This window comes from Cupressus sempervirens, chromosome 10 (genome assembly GCF_028749045.1).
Source record: "Cupressus sempervirens isolate cs-2001-9-10 chromosome 10, ASM2874904v1, whole genome shotgun sequence".
Lineage (NCBI taxonomy): Eukaryota > Viridiplantae > Streptophyta > Pinopsida > Cupressales > Cupressaceae > Cupressus > Cupressus sempervirens.
This window is the reverse complement of record NC_143127.1, coordinates 394,309,418-394,334,712: the sequence shown is the minus strand read 5'-3', so window position 1 is coordinate 394,334,712 and position 25,295 is coordinate 394,309,418. Positions and strand designations below refer to the sequence as shown.

The 25,295-nt window shown below is 34.1% G+C and overlaps 1 protein-coding gene across 1 annotated transcript in view; it reads right to left on the bottom strand.

The window, feature by feature from the left end:
* Positions 1-25,295, bottom strand: part of LOC149534328 (tropomyosin) — a 103,477-nt gene that overhangs the window by 56,037 nt on the left and 22,145 nt on the right. The window contains exon 2 of the mRNA XM_089805951.1: positions 14,700-14,856. Within this exon, the coding sequence (XP_089662077.1) occupies positions 14,700-14,856 (157 nt within the window). The remainder of the gene's footprint in view (positions 1-14,699; positions 14,857-25,295) is intronic.

Here is a 25,295-nt window from a genome sequence, read left to right as displayed (position 1 = left end):
TTCTTTTATGTAGTCTTTGAGAAATATACATCTAACGTGAAGCCTTTTTATAGATCGGCAGTATAGACAGCCACCCACTGGGTGAATATGTAAGTAAGACTTTATTTCTTGAAGCTGTGATAGTGAATTGGATTGCCAAATTTGATGGTAAACCTGGTTCAAATCTGACTGATGTTCACAGAAGAGTACATCCATTAGTTTTAATAGGTTTTGCGACTGTTTTCTGATTGATTCCCACTTAGAAATTATTCGCATAATGATACATGTTTTTGCTTAGTCAATCTGTGAAATATCCTCAAAATAAGGACCTTTATTCGTTAGTCCATGAGTTAAGGACAACAAGTAAATAAGATGCAAGAATAGTTTGCTTCATAATATTGTGATAAGTCTGGATAGGACATAAGATTTGACTGTGATTATAAATCAAAAAGAACACTTAAGCATGCACCCAAGAATTCATCCAGGAGGGCCATCTTGGCTGAGATGAAGGGTGCGATGAAAAGCATTGTACCATAGAATTATTTCCTACATCAAAAGAAAAGAACCATTATTAATAATAATTGCAAGCTCAAAGAAAAAAAGATATTAATCATCAAGAGTCGACTCATGGTAGTCCAATGTTCAATTCCTTATGCTTAGTCAAGTAGTGGGAATGATTCCCTAGTACCAGAATGCTCAATGATTGGTTAAGTTGTTCCATGTCTACTTGTGGGTAGGGAGGGTCTTTCTTGTTAGAGATTGTGTGAGAATAAGTTTTGGTCCGAGGTTGGGTGGTTAAGCCCCTAACAATGTTTCCCCTCTCCACAAGATGTCAGACGTGCGTCCGACAAAGATAAGCTATGCATTCAATTGTTTGTTGGAAACAGGTATTTTTACTTTTATGAAGTATATGCAAGAAGGTAAGATTAATTGAGTTATATTATCATTGCAATTATTTTACACTTAGTTGCGAGAGATAGATTTATCTGATGGATTGTTATTTCAGTCTTTCTTTTATATGAATATTGAATATGAGCATATCTTCTAATTTAAGTTATTGCCATAGTTAAGAAATCGGAAGGAAAGGAATGATACAGTGGTATCTGAAGCCCTAATTGATTCATTGGTATCTGGAGCCCTAAATGATAGAGTGGTATCTAAAGCCCTAAATGATATAGTGGCATCTGAAGCCCTAATTGATTCAGTGGTATCTGAAGCCCTAAATGATCCAATGGTAATCGATGCCCTAATTGATACATTGGTATGTGATGCCCTAATTTTATATAGTGGTATTTAATGGTAATCGTCATTTGATTTTTAATATAGTGGTATTGGATGGTAGTCGTTATATGATATTGTTATAGTAGTTTTTGTGGACTAATTTGGGTGATTGCAGAAGCATCCCTACAATGATTTCTCGGTTCAATTTCCATGGTATGTGGATTTTAATTTCTATAGTAAATTCCTTGATGATGTTTTAAGTTCTTAGTTAAGAATTTTTGTTTAACTGATTTTAACCGTCAATCTCATTCATATGAACGAAATTGATTTAACTGTTCTTCCTATGAAATGAAGTAACATCTGTAATTCTTGGATATGTTAGTTGTTAATTAAGACCCAGGAAATCGGGTTATTACACCTCGCCCTAACTATGACACCACGACCTAAAATAGAAAAGCAGCCCTAAGTTTAGTTCAAGTGTAACAAAGTAAAACGAGACCTAACCATCATTGTTTACTTGATTATGTGATTACCCATTTCCTTTAATATCCCCCCTTAAGTATGACATAGGGAGTGGCTATAAACTTAATGACAAATACAATGATGGAAGCTTGGATAAGTCTCAACTACAAGGCCTAATGAGATACCCATGTACAGACAAATTAATCGCTCGTAACTAAAAGAGAGGAGAAAACCTTGTGATAAAAAAAATCCTCTCCAAAAGAGTTAAAATGCAATAAATGTGTACTAGTGGAAAAACAAAAGGACTTGATATGAACCCCCAATGACTACTTTTGTCAAATAAGTACAACAAAAGTCCCCTCAATAAGAGAAGATAAGAATTTAAATCCCCCTCAAAGTAGCTCCTAGACCTATAATGAATATCTAAAGAGAAAAAACAATCCACTACCTGCAAAAAAAATCCACGCATGATTAGAGAAGCCATATCCAAAAACTAGGAAAATAGGTAAACCAAATCCAATGATATGTGCCCTTGATAACTACTAAAATGTCCATATGTTAGAATGAGATGATGTCAATCTAGAATCGTATGATTAACTAATGTAGAATAGGCTCCAAAGACGATGATGATGAGTGAACTGTGATGATGTGGCTGTAATGGATGAGGAGATGAATTCCTCAAAATAATCCTCCAGATCTGCAAAATATAAGACTCCAAAGACAAAGATGTTATAACTACAAGGTAAGAACCCCAAGTAGCTACATTTGGAAGAAAATGTAGTGTTGAACTAAACCAAAAGGGGTTCGTGGGCGTGGTAATACTAATCTGATCAAGATCAACAAAAGATGAAGATAGAGTTTGAATATGAAGAGTGGCAACAAGAAGACAAGTATCTAATCCAATGGAGTATGCAAGACCTATGACTAAGTCAAGCTCCTCTATAGTTTCATCATCAAAAGGTATATAATCTGCATCATGACAGGGAATGAGACAACTTGCAGAAAGATTCTCCAAGAATGGTGAGGTATTGTTGATGTGTGTTTTATGACAGCACCAACAACTGAATAAAATACCAAGGTATCTTTTGGTCTCTTGAGAAAAATCCCATGTATGCTAAGATTGTGAAAGGTCATATAGGTGATTCCAAGATTCTTTACTATCAATTCTTGACTGTGGATAAGCTCAATGGTTGATGTGATATGTTGGTATCACAAAGGGACTCAAATTCAAATTGTTCTTCACTATGTCTGCAACATTAACTGGAACTTTTGCATTAAATATTAAAATCTTGTGATGCATTTCTTTGAATGACACAACTAAAAGGAACTGAAATTAAAGGGGAAAGGGTTAAAATGCTCTAAATCTACACTCAAGTGCAATTATATCAATAGATAGTGCTCTGGTGGACAAGCTCCCAATAACCAAGCTCTGCTTCGCCATGATCAACTACAACTCCCCAAGAACTAGTGCAATCTTTTGAGGTTATGCAAAGAATTTTCACAACGCACCTATTCAAAAATATTTTGAACAATGAATACAATAATGCAAGCTAAGCATCCATATAGGGGCTCAGGCTAAATTTACACGACAACTTACAATCTGCCAACTATCAAAAGTATGAACCAAGGAAATTCATCAAACACCATCACATTTCTCCATTAAAATCAAGGACTTTATCTAACTCTATTCTAAATGAGGGAATAATGAAACCATGCAAGCATCGAAATACATCAAATAATCACCATGAAACCAACAATGAAAACTCTATGATCTTGGTGGCCCAAAGCAACAATCTCAAAATCCACCCCTTACAAATGAGAAGTGAGGCCTTTATATAGGTCCCCTTTTACAAGTGGCCCGGATCAAAAAAAAGTAAAAAACTGATGGTCTAGATTTTGCCACCGTTAACTTTATTAGGGTAAGGGTAAGAAAAGGAATTTACATTAATGAAAGGTGGTCCACACAACCTAATCATGAAGAAGCCACCATCTTAGTGCATAAAATATGCTCATTGTTGCATGTTCATCTACCAAAAAAGCAGGCTGAAATGAATGCCCACTATGTATTTAATGCATATGCTGCCTTGAATGGATTATTCTTGATTCCCTTCCTTAAATGTCTCGACTTTGACTTGAAGAACCTTGATCAGTTGGTAGAGATGGTTGGATGTCATGTCAGCATGTTGGATGTCATGTAAGCTTGGGTATTTTCTTGACTGCATTATTTTGTAGCCAAATTCCAACTTTGAATGCTCCCTTGCAAACTATTTCCTTGAATATTCCCGTCTTCCCATATACGAGCTTGACATTTATCTTCTTGAAATGGATTGGAATCCTTTGTTGATGATTATGTCACTTGAGAATTTCCTCATATAGAACTTCCTTGGCCATGTTCTTGGATTTGTGGATTTGAACTTTGATCTTTGAAGTTTGAACACCATGGATTAGATCACTGGGTACTTCGATGTCTTCAATAGTGGGACTAGAATTTCAAGACTTGAGTGTCTTTATTGAATTTCTAGAACTAGAGCTTTTCCTCTAGCAAAATTGAAAAAATCGATACAAGAATCATGCGAGAAATTCAAAACACATGTAAACCTCTTACGTACTCTCTCTCTATCTAGAAAGACATTCTCTTTCTCCAAAAATTCTCTCTTCAAACCTCACGCCTTCCTCTAATGCTTGAAATTCACTTTTTCATACTTTTTCTTGTATTTTCCAAGAATTCCCCATTTTTGTTTATCCTCATCAGTCATTTGAATTTCTCAACCCATGAGCACACACTAGAAGAAGGTGGAAAACAAAATTGATGGAGGTTCAACATTTTTGGCCTAGCCTCCTTAGTTAAGAACCAAGGATTGAGGGGTATCCGCCAATTTGAGATCTGGGGAGGGAATTTTTATACTTGGCCAAATTTTATCTATTCCTTGCAATTTCTCTAATGGAGGAGAAATTTTCTAAAATTTAGCCATTTTTTCATCTTTCCATGAAGGAGAAATTTTCCAACACTTAGCCATTTTTTCTTCTGTGAAGGAGAAATTTTCCAATTCTTCCAAGATTTCCATTTTTTTCCAAGAGTCCAAGATTTCCAATTTTTCAAGATTTCAAATTTTTCCAAGCTTTCCAATTTTTCAAGATTTCCATTTTTTTCAAGATTCCAATTTTTCCAAGATTTCCAATTTTTCAAGATTCCCAAATTTTCAAGATTTGCAATTTTTCCAAGATTTTAAAACATTTCAAGATTTCCCACTTTTCCAAAATTTCAAAATTTTCAAGATTTCCAATTTTCCAAGATTTCAAGATTTTCAATATTTCTTCCATGAAGAAAAAAAAATTCCAAAACAACCAATTTTTTTGATGTTTTCATGCCTTCCCACCTTTAGATATTTCAAGGGTATTTCCCAACTTAACCATTATCTAATTGACTACCTCACTTGCTCATTCTTCTAGATATAGAACTAGATATCCTTTTGTCTCTTTATCACTCAGAGCTCACTTGTTGACAAAAATAGACTTTTTGAAAAATAGTAAGTTGTTCCAAAGTCGAGATCAAGTCAATCTGCAAGGCAATAGAATTACTAAAAATAGACTTGTTAAAAATAGAGACTACTAAAAAAAGTAAGTTATTCCAAAGTGTTAATGATTGATTAGACTAATGGCAAATTTAGAATATAGATTCGTTTTCAAATTTTACAATGTCTTATGCAATATATATACTAACCAATCACTTTTGCAGATTGAAATCAGACTGAAAGTGTGATAATATATTTTCTTGATAGAAAGCTTGTGTATATCAACAATGAATATGAAATGGCTCTTCAGATGGATAAGAACAATAATGTATGAACAGGGCTTCGAATATATATGAAAGCAATCTGTTCTTTGAACAATGATTATGAAAGTCGATCTCCAAAGTATTTATGTTGTGATAATGATCAGTGCTTCAAATATATATATCTGATGTTATGGACTGCACTTCAAATAGATTTGAATATAAACAATGAATTTATATTAATGAAAATATATCAATGAAGATCGAACTCCAAGTAGTATGCACTAATAGATTACTGTATATATCTTGAAGTTTGAACTTCATTGGTATATGTGTGTGTGTGTGTGTGAGTGTGTGTGTTTACATGTCAAGAGGAGGAGGCACATTGATGAATGGACATGCCTCCTCATAAGAGACATATCCATTCATCATGTCTTCTATACATACCTCTTCATTACCATAACATAACCAATGTTTATTGGTGGTTATGCAAACAGAATATAACAAATACAAACCCAATGATCAGCGGCTATAATGATAATACAAATGCATCATGATTGGTCGCTATAACATGAAGCCCAATCCACAATAACAAAAACCAATCGGTGGTTGTCAATATGAAGCCTGATTTTGCAATACAAAATGCTGAAAATATCCAATCTGTTATGTATTTCGATCAATATGATATGATTTCAACTATTAAGTATGTATGTATATGTATACATGCATATGATCATATCGTTATATTGATCATATTGTTATCCATACTGATCTGACCAAAGCTACCAATTTCAACACAAAGTCATAATAAGGCTATTCTAGGACATAGTGAAGCTTATCAAAAATAGATATTTCCAAAAATAGCAAGGATGTCAAGACATTTAAACTATCACTAACATTCTTTTAGAAAAATTCTCATTCATACTTGACCTAATTAACAAATGAATAAATAGTGTCCATTGTAGGAGCTAGGCGGACAACACTTTTTAAGTTTTGTTGATTTCAAGGATTTTCCTTCATTCCACGGAATATGTGCTTGATGTGTTTTGGGCTTTAGACGGAATTTTCTTGTTTTGAAGGATTTTCGTCCATTTCGAAGACTTTTTGCTTTTGAAAGATTTTCCTTCATTTGGATAACTTTTCTACTTTTGAAGGATTTTCCTTTAATCCATGGAATCCACCGACTTTTTATCATTCTTACTACCATGTAATCAATATTTAGCCCAACTTTATCATTTCTCCATGCTCACTTAAACAATCCTTGCACTTTCGCCTTTATGATCATGGGTGTTCCAATAGTGTTCTTTCCTCTTTTCTTTCTTTCCTTATTGCATTTATAGGGGAATAAGGATAGGATTTTATATGGATTTCTCATTATTTCTCGTTTGGGCACATGTGATTCAAATCAAATATCTACATTAAACCTTGTGACTTTTATTTGAAATTTTTGTTGTCCACAAAATTATGGCACCACAAGGCGCTTTGAGTCTCTTGCACATACTACTCCACCCAAGTAAATACTCTGAAATTTCTTTCTCAACTCAAACTAGGGCATTGGGCCTGGCCCACACTTAATCATTACAGCTCATTCTATGAGTCATCTTAGCTTTGCATCATCACTCGAGCTCCGGAATCACTTTACTTGGCTTTTTCAAAACTTACTTTTACAAAAGATTCAAAGCTCAACATAATTCTAAATTAGGAAACACCTCAAATTTGAATCCTTGAATGTTGGGGGATGCGATCCAACTTAAGACTTGGTCAACACAATTCTCAATTAGTCAAAAGAAGGAAACAAAGAAGATCGACACTAGAGCTACCAAGATAACCAAAACCAAAATGGCCAAGTGGACCAAAAGAGAGGGGCGGCTAGTTGCAATGGGGCGATGAGTGAAAATGTCACAACAGTTATAAGGGTCTCCATGGATCTCCCAAAGTTGAGTCCAAAGTTTTTAGGGACAATCAATTTCCAATATAGCACACATAGAGTCATGATCAATACTTAAAGAAATAATTGTTGAAAATATCCCTAGTTGATCTACTTACATGGTGTGTTTAGTGTAAGTATGAGTCAAAATAGATAAGGCAAAAGATTAAGCCACTTGAGATGTGTAAAGATGTCATTTTGCCAAGACCTATAGCTATCCTTTTCCAAGATGGCCACTAAAGGATGAACACAAATAGACATGATACTCGTCAAAATAATTGATCACAGATCAAACAAGAGCTCTTGTTGAGCTGGAGTCCCTGCCTTATAACAGCTAGAAAGTAGATTATTATTAAAAAAAATTACTGTAAGTGTAAGATTTTGTAAATAGTTTAAAATAACTTTAGAAAAGAAGCATTTGTAAAATTAATTCAACTAAAGTAGTAGACATATGTATAACTATATTGAACATGATTTTTTATAAATCATTATTTAATGTTTTATTTTACATAACTCCATCTAAAACGTATGTTTCTTCACTCTAAACAAGTATGAACAACTTAGTAATCCAATTTGAGTTTCAAAGATTTAAATTGAAATTTCCTTAGTTTTAAATGTACAAAACTATATAATAAAATTTGTCCTTTTATTCAACTATAAACTACTAAATAAATATAGCATCTGCATATTCATAAAACATTACAATAAGTATACAAAATAGATGTGTAGTTATTGTTTTCATAGTCCTAAATGCATACAAATGAAAGAAATGAAAGAAACGACTCTTTGATTTTGCAATCTCCACTTCATTTCCACTATTTGTGCAAATTAATAGAAAGTGCCCAAAGATTTGTGTGTGTGACTTGGGAGGAGTGTAAATTTTAGTCTATGTAGTTTGTAGTCAATTTCGATGCACACATACATTTCATTTGTGCTTCTTTCACATCACACCCCCATCTCTTATGGGCAATGGCTACATACCCACAGAAACCATATTTTTGAAAAGTTATGATGTTATAAAATTAAATTTGATGACAAGAATATTATTTAAGTTATAATTTATTATTATTTTTTTAATTATTTTCCCATTGGTGAGAGGCCGAAGCCAAGGTTAATTATTATTATTTGTTGTGATCAATTATTTCAATTATTAGTTAAGCTTGAGTAGATTCGAAACCAAGACTTCCCAATTAAGAGGCTCACAATTTACCGTTGTGTTGTAGGCTCCTACCTTTTTTTTTAAAATTTTCAACATAATTATTAGATATAAATTTATAATAAAAATTATTAAGTTTTTTATTTAAACTACTAAATTAAAATTGAAAATTATATATAATTACAAGATATAATAAATTGTTATATAAGTAAATTATATAAATATATATTTAAATAATTTATAATAAAAAAATTCACTTAAGAGTACCCACCTCTAAGTATGAAAATTTTAATATCTATCTATTATATTATTCATAAAATATTATAATTTAAATTTAAAATTTTCAACGAATTTTCAAAAAGCATAAATTTGAAGTATAGTTTCACATTTAATATTGATGAAACATCTCCCATGGTTAGAAATAAAATATAGTCATAAGATTTTAAATAAGAATAATTTTCAAGAAAAGAAATTCATGTGATTAACAAAAGACTTTCTCAAAATAAGAGTAAAATAAGAATCCATAAATTCAGTGTTCTAAATCGTTTTCTGTTACCGCGTTTTTCTTATTCGACCATTGGGATGAATGCTTATTCTGGAGCAGACACGTTGTCTGCCACACATTTATTACATTGTTATCGTCTTCCTTTTTCTTAAATTTTGCCAGGAAATTGGGTGAGGGCCAATGAAACTTCAGAAATTTGAATGTGATAAATCAATTTAAAAATATTGTACTAAAAATCTTAGCTGCAAAACCGTATTCTGTCACAAAAAAATTAATAGGATGAAACTGGGGGGCCTAACGGGAACATTAGTTCCCTGCCTTATATAAGGCACGGACTAAAAAATCAATGTATGTAAAGCAGGTTGAATGAATTCAACTCAAGTAAACAAATCATTTTCAAGTGCTAAGACATCCAAGGAATTAATCATAATGTGAAATAGCAACAAAGTGAATTTAAAAAAGGCTAAGATTTATTTTTTAAGTGCAAGGATAAATATGAAAGCTTTAAAATACATTTCCAATGTTGCAGGAGACAAAAACTGGTGACATAGGTGAAACATTGTGAGCTCAAAAGTAGAAAAGGATGGCCAAAATTTCGATAACAAAAAACTACACCACTACAAAGTACACAAAATAGCTTTCTAAGAATATCTCAATCACCCAATTTTGACACCTTATGCCCAAAAAATATCATCTCCCTTATGGCAAAGTAGGGCTTAGAGAGGGACCAACTAGGGTATAGGGGTCAACATTGTAGAACATTAGCAAACAAAATATTCTTCCCCATGGTCAAAATTCAAGAATATATTCCTGTTTCAAAAAGAAAAAATCCTAAAAGTGTCAAAAAGTTCCAAGAATCTATCAACATATTCTATTTCCATCCAAGAATATTTGTTGTTGCCAGATATTTTGGTGTTGATGCCAAAATACAATACATCCTATAAAGCCTAGAATATTCGAGAGGCACATTGAGATTTTGTTAAGCAACCAAAAATGAAGTTATAAGTTGGAGGGAGGTCAATAGGACAAATTGATGTTGCTGGCTGGATTATGGTTGCTAGTAGTATTGTACACCACCTACAAAAAGCTACAAGGGCATACCTTTCAGCTAATAAACATACTCTACCCACTTTTGTATTTTATTTTATTTTTCAAAAACCAAAAAAAAATAGAAACTCTAGTGAGGTTGAAGAGGTTTCAAGGGATAGAAAATATTTTGATGTGCATGCTTGAAAGTTGAATCATCACTCGATTGCAATCTCATTTCAATATTAGGCCAGCTCTAATGACCAAATTTCCTTTGTATTTCGATTTTGCCTTAGTCCATTCTAGCATGTACCCACCAAGGTCATAGGTCTAGAATCCTGAATGAGTTCCAACTCAAGGTCTACCAATTTAAACAAGAGCAAAGAGCTTGACCCCTTTTTGTTTACAATGACCTCCGCCCCCCCCCGCCTCATCTCCCCCCCCCCACAAAAATAAAAATAAAAATAAATGAACAACCATATAAGGTCTCCTTCCTTCCAGCTACAAATTCAACATCTATGCAGTATCCCTATTAGATACATAAATCCAAGATTTAGGATTCAACAGTCACCAATAGGGTGATCAATATGATTTTCCATGACATATGCAGCTGACAGTTTGGGAACATGCACCAACCATTGATCTTCAAAAGAATCAAAACTGTGAGGCACAAGATAGCTTTCTGCCTTAAATTAAAGATTTTTAAAGCATATACAAACTAAACCACTGAATCATTAGTTATTTTATCATAGAACCTGAGACCTTTAATCTTTAAAGTCTTAAAACAACATTTTAAATTTCCTGTGACAAGCGCTTCCAAATTAAAACACTACAGCAGCATCAAAGAACAGGCCCCAGGACTACAAGCACATTTCCTATTTTACAAACCTCATAAACAGGCAAAACAAAATAGCATAGCAAAATATATTATATATATTCACAAGAGATACCTCCAGCAGCTTAATTACAGTGTTTGAGATATATCCTTTTGACTGGGATGGTAAGTGTATACCCATCCATGTTTGTGAGCTCAAACAAATTCTTCTGTCTGTATGCAGAAACTGCATATGATCTACTTCTCAGGGAATCGAATTTTAAATGTGGTCCAAGCTTCACCATACCTTCTTCTGGTGTGTGGACATTGTCCCCAACCATAAAGGTTTGCTCTATAAAATGTTTGTGCCAAATCAGAATTTGACAATCTCTTGGTGATTTTACATGCACTTCTGGCTGTTACAATCTTCTCTTCTAGTTCCAATAGATCCCTTCCCACCTCCTCTGCTTTTCTTCTATCTCAACTTCTTGATAAACTGTACAGTAGTAAGTTCTAAAGAGCTAGGGAAGCATACGTCTTTACAATATACTAGTGAATAAGCAAACATACCAATCAACCTTTTTGGCATTATCCTATCTACCTACAGTGCTTGCTGTAGATGTAGGTGTCATACTTTCTGAAATTAAAAACCAATCGTTTTATGATTCTGATGAGGTTTTTATCAATAGACTCCACTGATTCATTTCCTTAAAGGTACTGTCTTCATGAATTTTTCAAGCAGTTGTCATGTCTTAGAGTGAATGCTGACATTTTGACACCTACCAAAGCAATGGCAGTGGCAATTAGGGGATATTGTAATATCCTCCCCTGATTTGAACTTCGACTTGTAGAAATTTAACTTAAGGAATATTGTCAAACACTTTGTATGCAAACTCATAAAGCTGATTTCCTCAATAAATTGCTTTCCAATGAGTAGATTTACGAACAACTATGAAGTGACATTAAAATGCATAATACACATCATAACATTTTCACAAACACTTGGCACACATTCAACAGTATATGAAAAATCTGGAAACTCTTTCAATCTGCTGATAAAGGGTGATTTTTAAATGTAGATGTGCACTTACAGCTGCCTTAAAGGCTGCAACAACTATTCAGACTTGTATTCAACAATTATTATGCAAAGTATCAATATTTGACAGAAGAAACTTGGAATTAGTTGCCGTAATATTTTGCAGATGTAGTCGGCAGCCCTCCAAACTTCTAATCAGCCGGAAAAACAAGTAAACTTGATACCAACACTGTCCACGCCGTACTGTAGCAAAATACTGTTCATGCCGACTGTAGCAAAATACTATTCATGCGGCACTATAGCAATAACTAACTTCAGATCTGCATCTCGAACCCTTGTAAATTTCTTTATGCGAACGCCCCAAATGAAACCCAGTGTGTTTCCTGAAGTGAAAACACCCTTGATCCTCCTGACTGTGTCTTCCAACAGCAAAGAGAATGCTAGCAAAGAGGAATTCCGTCCTCCAAGCCCGATAATCAGATATCCAGCAACATAACATTAATCTTCATCCAAGCATACAAAAAAAAAAGCTCTTCCATTTCTTTTATAGTGTTCTCACAAGAGCTCAATCCTTCGTTTTCTCAATGTGGGATAAAACATAACTCCCTTTATGTACCTTATGTCTCCAATGTGTTATAAAAATAAAGGGAACTCTTTTAATTTAAATATTTCCCACAAACTATAGTCTATGCATTAATAAAGTTAAATATTTAAATTTAACTTTATAAAATGGCTTTATCAATGCATAACAAATCTTATCAATGATAAATAAGTTTTCCTGTCGATTTTAAACAATTACCATCGACATACCACTGTGACTGAATGTCCGGCCATGTCCAAGATGACTTACTATAAATAGTAAGTATGCCTAAAGTTGCCCCAGAACCCCTCAGAAAGACCTGCAACTGAAATTGTTTAGGCCAAATGGCCTCTAAGCCCCTTTAATGTCCTAGTTAGCCTACGGGACTGTGGAGAAATAGGCTAACGACAACATCATGCTATGAATGCTAGAAAGGGAACATTATAGATATCCAACCAGTGGTACTCTAGTTAACAAGTGAATTGAATCCCTATTACAGGCTATTAATAGACTCTGGCATTGGACTACCTTAAATTGAGATCAAACACTTCAACCGTATTGTAACTAATCAGACATCTTGTCACACCCAGGAGATGTCAGTGGTTGAATGGCACACTAAAATTCCAACAATTTATAAATATTTATGTGTACCCACATGTAGTTCTATGGTGATGAAGGCCTCACTGTATGTATAATCTTGAAATCCCACAGACCCTCCCCACAGACCACCTGCCTTGTGCAGCCTCTGCATGCTGCCAATTTTTTTATGTTCTGCAGACACATCTACTGCTGATGAACCTTGTTACCAACAACACTCTCCATCACACTTAAAATCTCTGCCAACCTTTCACGCAACCTACACTTATCACAAAACATGTCACCTTGAAGCGAGAATATTGAAATATCATACGGTACTGGCAGCAAAGAAACCAAAATAGAAAGCACCAAAGAACATAAACCAAATCAAAAGCTTTAAAAAGGATATAAATCATCTAGTATTTCACATTATTGATAAATATATCTACAAGCCAGCACTCTCATGTATAAATTCAACATAATGTTATTCTGAAGGCTGCCCAAGGGCATGACAGGAGTAAGAGAGCATGCAAATCTTCATGATTAAGATCTGGTAGCCTTTTCATCATCCATAACTGTAACAGATTTACTCATAAGCTCCTGAAGTGGCTAGAGTCTAGACTCCAATGCACACTCACTATGTAGCTAGATTCAGCTTCCATATACCTACACAGACAAACTGTTCCCCCCAATAACTTTGAATTCTATAATAAGTTTATTCCAAAACATCTCAAGCTTGGATCAAGATGGTAACACCTCTATAGTACTAGTTCACAAGTATTTTGTAGAACACCAAACAGCTGGTGTCTGAACTTTCATCAAATCATCCAAGATTTTTAGTTGAATACTTCAGAGAATGTATATTACAATCCTCTTTTCCCTTTGATACATAATTCAAAGTTTACAATATCTATGGTGAGATAAAATTGTGATATGGCATAAGGAATTAAAAATTAAAACATAAAAAACAACAGAGAAAACAGAATAGAATGTTGTAAAAACTAAATGCACAACAAGGAAAAAGTAGAAATAAAAGCCAAAAGCAAAAGGAGAAAGCAAATTTACATAAATATGCAGTAACAGATCTCATCAACTAGATTTTATAGCATGCATCTATCATATGTAACAATGTTTTATATTGATTAGTATGACAATGGTTGACTTTGCATTTATTTATTGGTTGAATACCATTATCAGTTGTGTAAGGATCCATTGTACACTCATGTGGGAAAAGAATGAAGGTAGGCCATGATCTCTCTATGTTATCTGTACAAATGCTTACATCATGGAAGTTTTTAAAGGATGATAAAGCTAAAGTTACTTATTTTAACAAGGAATATAGGCTTCTTTGAAGGATACAGCAACAATCGACAAAGTTTGTAACCATTGTTATCTTTGTTTTTTGTTCAAAAGTCATTATTATTATCGGAATAAAAGTCTCTTTTCTGGCATCTATACATTTTAAATCTCTCTATGTTATCATGAACCATTGTTTCTGTTCAGCTTGATCCAGGGAATACCTATTTAGCTATACCATGTTAAGCTTGAAATCTAACAGAATCGAGATGGATCAGAAACAAACCTGGCTAACAAAAAAAATGACCTATAGATGGCTGTACAAGATTTCATAAAATTATAAGCATACTTGTTGTGTTTTCAAGCTCCTTTAGAACCTCTTGTGTGCGTGCTTCAGCAGCACGCTGAGCTGCTTCAGCTTGTCTCTTTTCTGTCCGTGCATGAACAGATGCAGAAATGGCAGCATCGAGCTCCTTTTCTAAAGTCTTTACACGCCTTTCAAGAGCCTGTTAAGAAGAAAGTCTAATCAAAAACAAAATTGGTTTTAGAGATTGAGTGATTTAGATTGTTAACTACTGACATATTAAGCATACCAAGAATATCCTTGTTGACCGGAAAAGACTTGACCAGAGTTAAAGATTTGATATTTTGATATATGTAGTAAGCCTTGATGTGCTGCAATAAAAAAGGAAGAACTTATATATGCAACAAGCATTAACCAAATTATATTAAATTGCATGCATTCATATTGATATATACACATCCCTAAGAGTATATATTTAATATTCATATACTTTGGTGTCTCATACATTTCTTATTTATTCACCATACTTCATCCATACAAACACACATATATTATACATATACATATATTTCACACTTCCTTATTCTCACATATATTCATGTCTATATTATCACATATATGTTTCCACACTATTTCACTCTCTTATCTTCCACTTTTCCTTATTTTTGTAGCCTCTTAAATAATTTTTCATTATATCTTTCCATCATATACTTTCAAAATAACACTTTCATTTTATTCCCATGAATTTGCCTTTTTCTCTATGATATTTTACTCTTTTATAGCTTATTTAAGCATATTACAGGTTAAGACTATCTAAGTGGCTTATAATGGATATATGAATCTAAAAATGATCGAAATGACATTTATGGTGCCTCACAGCCTAAATATCTTTCCAATAATCCTGCAGACAAACAAAATAAAATGATGTGCTGTTCTTAAATATCTTGAATAGGCATAGATTTAGAGCATAATCTCAAATTGCTCAGCATACAATATTAAGACACAAATGCAATGCAATGATCCTGTTGAACAAAGCTATTGGGCCTAGGCAGAAAAATTTGAAGTCTTCAGCTAACAGATAAATCACACAAAGCCTCAGTTTGCTACCTGTGCATAAAAGTGATAAAGCCTTCAAAGTCTGTCCAATGCTTGCTTACATTGCATGCATTTTGAAGACATGCAGTTTTGATACTCGAGTAAATGTCCAATGCTTGCTTATGCTGAAAGTATTTTGAAGACATGAAATTTTGATATTTGGGGAGAAAGTGTATTGAAAGATTACACACAGATATAGCATTGAATTTAGGACAAGTTTTGATTAGGTTTTCTTCTCAATATTAGGTTATAGACTGTAGTTGAGGTCTTCCCTAATCGTGCATACTTTAAAATAATTGAATAATGTTTTAAGGTTCTTTTCCTGACAAAAAAAAATACCGTACAAACCTTCAAGGATGATTTTGTACAACATAATTCTTCTACTGAGATAGGGGGTCGAATCAGTAGAAGATACAAACTTTTAATCCCTGATCAGTTTAATGTTTGATAAGTGTTAAAAAAAATGAAAAGAATGATAAGAGAGCAAATCACACAATGAAGTTAACGAACAAGAAATACATGGAAAACCCAGAATGGGAAAAATCACAGTGGGAAAAGCTAGTAGGATTGACTGTCCTTATCCAGCCTCACAAAGGAACTTGAGTACAGTTTTTTAAGGGCACCAACCCTAAGGAGTCACCAAAGCGCTATTTTAAGAGCACTAACTCTTCCAGATGAGCACCCACTCAATATTCAAAAAGCATCAACTTTAAGAATGTAAAAATTACAGATCTTTTCAGTAAACATTACACTTACTGAATGTCACAAATGCTTTCATACAACAGCTTTTTTACATATACTGCTCTTGCTTATTTACTGTCGTGTATGCACAAATGCAATTAATCTATTCAAAGACATATCAATGTTAAGACACTTCTCAAACCTTTCAATATCCTTAATCACAGAACTTACAGTCCTTACACACTCCTTCACAGTTCTTATGCACACATTCTTCATGGAACATACAGTCTTTTCAATTTTCTTTATACATTTTTGTTAGAAAGTAAAGTCCACCAAGATAATTGAGAGGGGAGAGGGGGGTGAATCAGTTATGAGATCAATACAACTTTTGTCAACCTTATTAAACCTTAAACATGTGATCAATAACAAAAGTAACCATAAGAAGATACACATACACAATAACACCATATATGTTAACTAGGGAAACCCTTGATCAGAGGGAAAACCTTGGTAGGGTTGGTACCCACAAAATGATGTACTAATATATAAGTTCCATGTAAGAGGATGGACTGTGTTAGGAGCCAATGAAAATACATTCAGTACACATCAATCTCTATTATGAGACTTTGAATCCCTGTTAGGAGATTCCAACCCTGTTAGAAGTAGTAGAAGGCAGGTATACTCACTATCCAAACAACTTCAAGGGCAAGACCACTAAACTCACTATCTAACTGGCACTTGTATTATTGCTTACAGAATAATCTCAGCAACTCAAAACTTGCTTTGTCCTCTAGTGGTGCCTCTATCTCACCAAAACACTTCTCAGATCTTAATACCAAATCTGCAAACTCGTATCACAATGATCCCTTTGATTGCTTACTTGCATTTACCAAACTTCACAAATCAAATCCAATTTGCTTATTGCACACATTCCATGCTACATCACAAGGGAAAAAAAATTCTTTATACCATGTCCCCAAAATAATTCATTAAATCGGCCTTAAGGCTTTCCCAAATACAATTATAATAGGACCTCATTAAGAAAATACAACACATTACATCTTTTCACAATTACATAATACACTGTCGACTCACAGTCTTCACAACTTTTCACACATGACCTCGGCCTCCGTGCACTCGCTGACGTCATTATCAAACTAACTTTTGTCTCTATCTAACTTCGCTCATTCAGATTCTATCCCTGTTCGGAAATATAGTCCAAACACCTAAAACCGCTTATCAAGAACTCTATCTACAAACTGTCTTTTGTAGATCACAAATAACTCTCACCAATCTTCGACTTTCTGCACGCGCTCTTAGCCATATCATCAGGATACACTGTAGAAAATGTCCTCAACTGCGCTTGACCTCATCTTTAATACTCTATCTATACGACCTCAATCTCTATCTACTACACTGTCAATCTTCTTAGTATGTTGACATCAATAACATAGTCATGAATGCAACACACAGTCATGTTGTCAATCTCTTCGATGCTCCAACAATGCTAGAATACTCCCCCATAGGAATATCATCAACATTCATGCTAACAATCTCCCCCTTTGGCATTGATAGCAACATAAATGAAAAACATCTAAGTTCCAAGAATACCAAACATACTGCTCTATTGTTGTTGCTCTCGTCTTTTCAAATCCTCTTCATCAATCAAATGTGAAACTCTCAGGAACAATTGTTGCTCCCCCATTGACATCAATCTATCTTTTCTTCATAACTCTCCCCCATTCGTAGGAGATTCTCTCATAAGTAGTTACTTCTCCCCCATTCATAGGAGATGTTTTTCATGCGCTACTCCCCCATTGACATCAATGACAAAGGCATCATTATGTCAATGTGCTACTCAAATGTCTTCAACCAGCTCAAGTGTCCAAAGACACTGTTCAACACCACCTACCAAGAGTCCTTCATGACTCTGCTCAATCACAGATACCCCCCATAGAGGAAGCATCAGCATTTACTGCAGATAAACAATTGTGCTCTGTACCACTGAACTGATGCAATCTCTACATCATCTACTCATAAGTAGGCAGGGGCATAACCCCAAGCATACCTCGCAAATACTCAAATGTACCCTTAGGCAAAGGGTTCGTAAAGATATCTGAAATTTTCTACTTTGTATAAAAATACTCCAATCTTATTTCTCTTTCTGCAACTTTCTCTCTTAAAACATGATACTTAATTGATATGTGCTCTATCTTAGAATGTAATACAGGTTTCTTAGACATACTGTACTTGTGTTATCACAATATATGATAACAGGTTCTGAAAACTCTATCTTGATATCTTTCAACATCTATTTCATCCACATGATCTGATTGCAATTGTTTGTTGCTGCTACATATTTTACTTCTGTTGTACTCTGTGAAATACAATCTTGTTTCTTGCTTAGCCAAGAAACCAATCTTCCTCCAAGGAAAAAAGCTCCAACACTTGTACTCTTTCTATCATCCATACTACCTGTCCAATCCGCATTAGTATATGCACATAGAGTAAAGTCATTTGATCTATCATACCACAACCCAAAATCAGGTGTACCCTTCAAATATTTGAATATCCTTTTAACTACTGCATGGTGTGATTCCTTAGGATCAACTTGAAATCTTGCTACTATACCAATTGCATTTTCTATATTTGGTGTAGTGTGAGTCAAATATCGTAAACCTCCAATCATGGATCTGTACTTCTTCTACTCAACTGTAGGTGTCTTATCTTTGCTAGATAACTTGTGACCAATTATCATAGGAGTACCAACAAGCTTACAACTTTCCAAACCAAATCTCTTCAACAAGTCTTTCAAATACTTGATCTGTGATAGAAAAATACCATCAATGTTTTGCACAATTTGTAAACCCAAGAAATATTTCATTTCACCAATCATGCTCATCTCAAATTCATTCTTCATTTCATCAGCAAATTTGTCACTTGTTTCATCATTACCTCCAAAGATTATATCATCCACAAATATCACAATAATCAACATGTCGTTCTCAATTTCTTTCAAATATAAGTTACCATCTATAGTACCTTTAGCAAATCCTAATTTTGCCAAATACTTATCCAACCTTGCATACCAGGTTCTAGGTGCTTGCTTTAGTCCATACAATACTTTCTTCAACTTACATACCATATCCCTTCTTTTGTAAAAGGAAATCCTTTAGGCTGCTCAATGTAGACTTCTTCAAGTTCTCCATTCAGAAATGCTGACTTCACATCCATCTAAAACACTTTGAACTTCTTGTTTGTTGTATAAGCCAAGAACATCCTCACTGCTTCAATTTTGGCAACAAGTGCAAATGTCTCTACATAATCTATACCTTCTTGCTGCAAATATCCTTTCCATACCAGTCTTGCTTTGTTTCTCACAACCTTGCCTTGTTCATTCATCTTATTTCTGAAAAACCCACTTAGTTCCTATAACATTTTTGTCCTTTAGTTTAGGGACCAATTCCCATGTCTCATTCTTTACAATCTGATCTAGTTCTTCCTTCATTGCTTGAATCCAATGATCATCCTTACATGCTTCATCTGCACTCTTAGGTTCAACTTGAGAAATCAAATATAACTCTTCATGTACTTTGTTTCTTATCATAACTTCTCTATCTTTTCTTCCAATAATCTGATCAGCAGGCTGATTCTTTGTCAAATTCTTATTTGGTGTTGTTGTCACTGTCTTAACTCTTACTTTTGGTCTAGGTTCAGATCTTGTTCCACAACTTGAATGTCATTGTGCAAACCACTGTTAATCTCATAAAAAATCTCAACATCTTCTTGGATAGGCTTAGGATTAGCTTCTTCATCATCAGAATTATGATCAAGCATTCTCTCTTGAACTCCAAACTTCTTGTCCACTTTTATATTTGCGCTCTCAACAATAGTATTAGTCCTTTGATTTAAACATCTATAAGCTTTGTTTTTTAATGAATAACCAAGGAACATACCTTCATCACTTCTTACATCAAATATATCAATGTCATCATCTCTCTTGATATAACACTTGCTTCAAAAAATTCTGAAATACTTCACTGATGGTGCATGTCCAAACCATAATTCATAAGGTGTCTTGTTTGTACCTTTTTTAATGTGTACTTTGTTCATTGTATACATTGTTGTATAATTGCTTCTCTCCAGAATGTCTTTGATACATCATTCTCAAACATCATAGCTTTTGTTGTGTCTATTACAGACCTATTTCTTCTCTGAGCTATACCATTCTCCTCAGTAGTCTTAGGGGTTGGTAGTTGTCTTTTAATGTCATTTACTTCACAAAAGGTGTTAAACTTGTTCGAGGTAAATTCTCCACCTGTATCTAATCTTAAACATTTAGTCTTCAATCTGGACTCATTATCAACTCTATGCTTAAACAACTTAAACTTCTCAAATGCTTCAAATTTTTCTCTAAGGAATACTACCCACATCATCCTAGTAAAGTCAACAACAATAATCATGAAGTACCTTTTGCCATAGACTCCTTTTGTCTTTGTGGGACCACTCAAAATCTATGTGAACAATCTCCAACTTTGTTGTTGTATAAAACTTCTTGCTAGGAAAAGAACTTTTCTTCTCCTTAGCCATAACACATTCCTTGCACACAACATTAGTAGGCTTCACAATTTTTGGTAAATCTCTTACAGCAAATGTACTGCTTGCTTTCACAATATTATCAAAATTTATATGACAAAACCTTCTATGCATAACCAACTGTTATCAACTTTAGCAACCAAAATTGTCATCTCTATAGGATTCAGCTGAAAAACATTAGCTCTGGATCTTGTACCAGTGACAATCATCTTACCATGCTTGTCCTTGATGATACATGTATTCTCTGTGAACTGTAACTGATATCCCTTGTCAACCAACTATCCAACACTCAGAAGATTATGTTTCAATCCATCAACAAAATAAACATCATTTGTGTATGTTTTACCAATCAAGAATAATAGATCATATTCCCTTAATGTGACAACCCGCATTGTTACCAACTCTAACAATTCTTCCATCATGGTTGTTGAACTTAACAAATTTATTCATATCACCAGTCATATGATGTGAACAACCACTATCTATGATCCAATCAGCTTTCTTCTCAACCTGTGATACTAGGGCTTTCTCTTCTTTGACTTCTTTTTAAGGATTTTCTTCCTTTATAGCAACAAAGCCTAACTCATCATCACTTTCACTCTTTAATTCAGATTCATCATCATCATTTGCATACAAACATTCTCTAGGTCTTCTAGACTTGAAAGTCTTCTTATAACACTTTACTCTCTTAGGACACTTAGAAGCATAATGACCAAACTCATTACAAGTCCAACATTTAAAGATTTTCTTACCATTTGGTTCTCTTTTCACAAGCAAGGCAATTCTTTCTTCAATCTTTCTATCTTCTTCAAATCTTGATCTAGTGTTGCTAACATAATCTCCACTGGTGCTTGCACTCCTTGATAGGAAGGACAAACACTCAATGCACTAAAAACAATTTCCACTCTAGGAAAATCTCCAGAGTGTTTCAAACTTACTTTTGTTGCTTCCAATCTTCCAAGAAGAGTTTCTTTGGAAAATTTCTAAGTACAAGGTAGTACTTGCTCAATTATTTGCGTTGTCTGTTTGAATGGTGGTGTCAAAGTCTTCAAGGTCTTCCATATGATTTCATCTACACCTTTAGTTCCATTACAAAACTTGATTCCTACAACAACTTCTGAAATTTTGCCAAAATAACTTCTTACAAATTCATCTTCCATCATTTTAGCTTCTTCAATAAACAAATTTCATGAGATGATACCAGTGCTTTCCAGATTTCATGAGATGATACCAAAGTTTTTACCTAACTATACTCATTTTCAGGAAGAGTTGACAAAAGTGCTTCTCTAGCAAGCATGTTACACATGTACAAATCTCTTTCAGCTTCTATACATTCTTCAAATTCGCTTTCTTCCACAATGGTCATCCCATTCTTCGTAATCAGTCAATATCCTGGACCCATCCATGCATAGCAGGTGTATCTTCATCTTCTCTTTCCAATTGTCATAGTTTACTCCATCAAACTTAGGACTTTCTTTTCTGAAATGACCTGTCATTGATCTCCTTAAGCTGTTAAGTTTTTCCTTCAAAGACCTGATGCTCTAATACCAATTGTTAGAAAGTAAAGTCCACCAAGATAACTGAGAAGGAGGATAGGGGGTTGAATCAGTTATCAGATCAATACAACTTTTATCAACCTTATTAAACCTTAAACATGTGATCAATAACAACAGTAACCATAAGAAGATACACATACACAATAACACAAGATATGTTAACTAGGGAAACCCTTGATCAGAGGGAAAACCCCAGTGGGGATGGTACCCACAAAATGATATACTAATATATAAGTTCCTTGTAAGAGGATGGACTTTATTAGGAGCCAATGAAATACATTCAGTACATATTAGTCCCTGTTAGAAGACTTTGAATCCCTGTTAGGAGATTCCAACCCTATTAGAAGTTGTAGAAGGCAGATGGACCCACTGTCCAAACAGCTTCGGAGGCAACACCACCGAACTCACTATCCAATTGGCCTCTGTATTATTCCTTTTAGAATAATAGAAATGCAACTGATCTCGGCAACTCAATACTTGCTCTGTCCTCTTGTCGTGCCTCTACCACACCAAAACACTTCTCAAATCTTAATACCAGATTTGCAAACTCGCATCACAGTGATCCCTTTGATCGCTTACTCGCATTTACCAAACTTCACAAATCCAATGCAATTTGCTTATTGCACACATTTCATGCTACACACAAGAAAAATTACTTTCCTTTATACCATGTCCTCAAAATAATTTATTCAATCGACCTTGAGGCTTTCCCAAATACAATTATAATAGGACCTCATTAAGATAATACAATACATTACATCTTTTCACAATTACATAATACACTGTCGGCTCACAGTCTTCACAACTTTTCACACATGCAACCTCGAACTCCGCATACTTGCTGACATCATTATCAAACTCTCTTATGTCTTTGTCTAACTTCACTCATCCAAATTCTATTCCTGTTCAGAGATATAATGTGAACACCAGAAACCACTTCTCGGGAACTCTATCTGCAAACTGTCTTTTGTAAATCACAAATAACTCTCACCAATCTTTGACTTTCCGCACACGCTCTTACCCACGCCATCAGGACACACTATAGAACATGTCCTCAACACGTTTGACCTCATCTTCAATACTCGATCTGTGCGACTTTAATCTCTATCTACTACACTATCAATCTTCTCAGTATGTTGACATCAATGACAAACATGGTCATGAATGCAACACATGGTCATGTTGTCAATCTCTCCAATTTTCCAGCAATGCTGGAATACTCCCCCATAGGAATATCATCAGCATTCATGCTAACAATTTTGTCTCCACCAAAACTCTCCTTCATCGGCCTAGGATCTGCAATAGAAATTTTTTAACATCTACAATCATTCTCAGAAACTCAATTATCTATTCATGACAGAACATAATTACGCTCTTTAAATTTGCTGTCTCATTACTTCATAACAGAACAATGCTTTGTATCATGCATAAACTCTACTTACAGTTCCTTTTCAAACTATGCCCCACACAAAACAATTATATACACATCATCTGATGAATAGATAGTTGTACGATTGTTTCAAAGAGGTTTTAACTTTTTCCAACTAAACTTAAAGCTGTTGCAGATCACCAAATGATTAACTCAATCTTCAGGGAATGCTATGTGTTGTGTGAGCAATGATAAATACAACTTGGAAGACCTATGTAGCAGTTACAATTGAATTAACAAAACAAAAAATAACTTTTTGAATGACCTGATATTCATTTAAAGACAAACTGCACTGCAGACCTTTTGACAGCACATATTGTATCATCATAATCATTTACTTGAAATCCCTCCATCACAGACTTACATCAATCAAAAACAATAATCCTGAAAAAGTAGCATGCACAGTACATACATATACATACATACATACCTACATACATATACATATATATATATAGAGAGAGAGAGAGTGTGTGTTTTTCAGACTGACACAACAATGCAGAATAAAAGTCTGAAGAAACATAAGCACATGGAAACCAAGACTACACAGAAAGTCTATATGAGAATACATCTCCATCAACAATTTTCAATCCAACGCAGTATATGCAAAATTACTGAAAAACAAGAAACTCTCAAACAGCACATTGGTACATCACCATTTTATGTATATACCAGCTCTATCATCTCTGAGTAAGTCACATTTCTGCCAGGTCTGCCATATAAGCACAACTAGGCTGCATTCCTCATCATCATTTGTTTGAAGTGCATGATGTATTTGACATATGAATCTGTTTGAACATTATTTATTCATCTCTTTTTGATATCTCTATTTGACATCAATAACAAATATTCTAACAGATATTGTTTGGCATAAACTCTCTGCAAATTGATACCCTTAGAGCTGATATGCAGTACTTTGATGAAAAAAAATATTAATATTCACAACTAACCATGACTGTAAAAGCTTCACAAATTTAAAGGCCAGAATATGAAGTCTTAAGTTGCATTCAATTCCAACAAACCTTTATGGAAAATAAGAATGCAATTTAATTGGAATGTAAAGCATTTGCTTACTATTTTCTCACAAATTCATCAGGAGATAAAATAAAGGAAGGCAATGTTGCTACTCAATATGCATTTTTGGAGGAAGAACCATGATAAATACAAGTAAACATTCCTCAAATTTTAACATGAATGCATCTTCTTTGGTATTACAGAATGCATCGTGGTTGACTCACAAAAAGGCACCCAACTTTAGCTTACCAGTTGCAAAAGCCTGATATC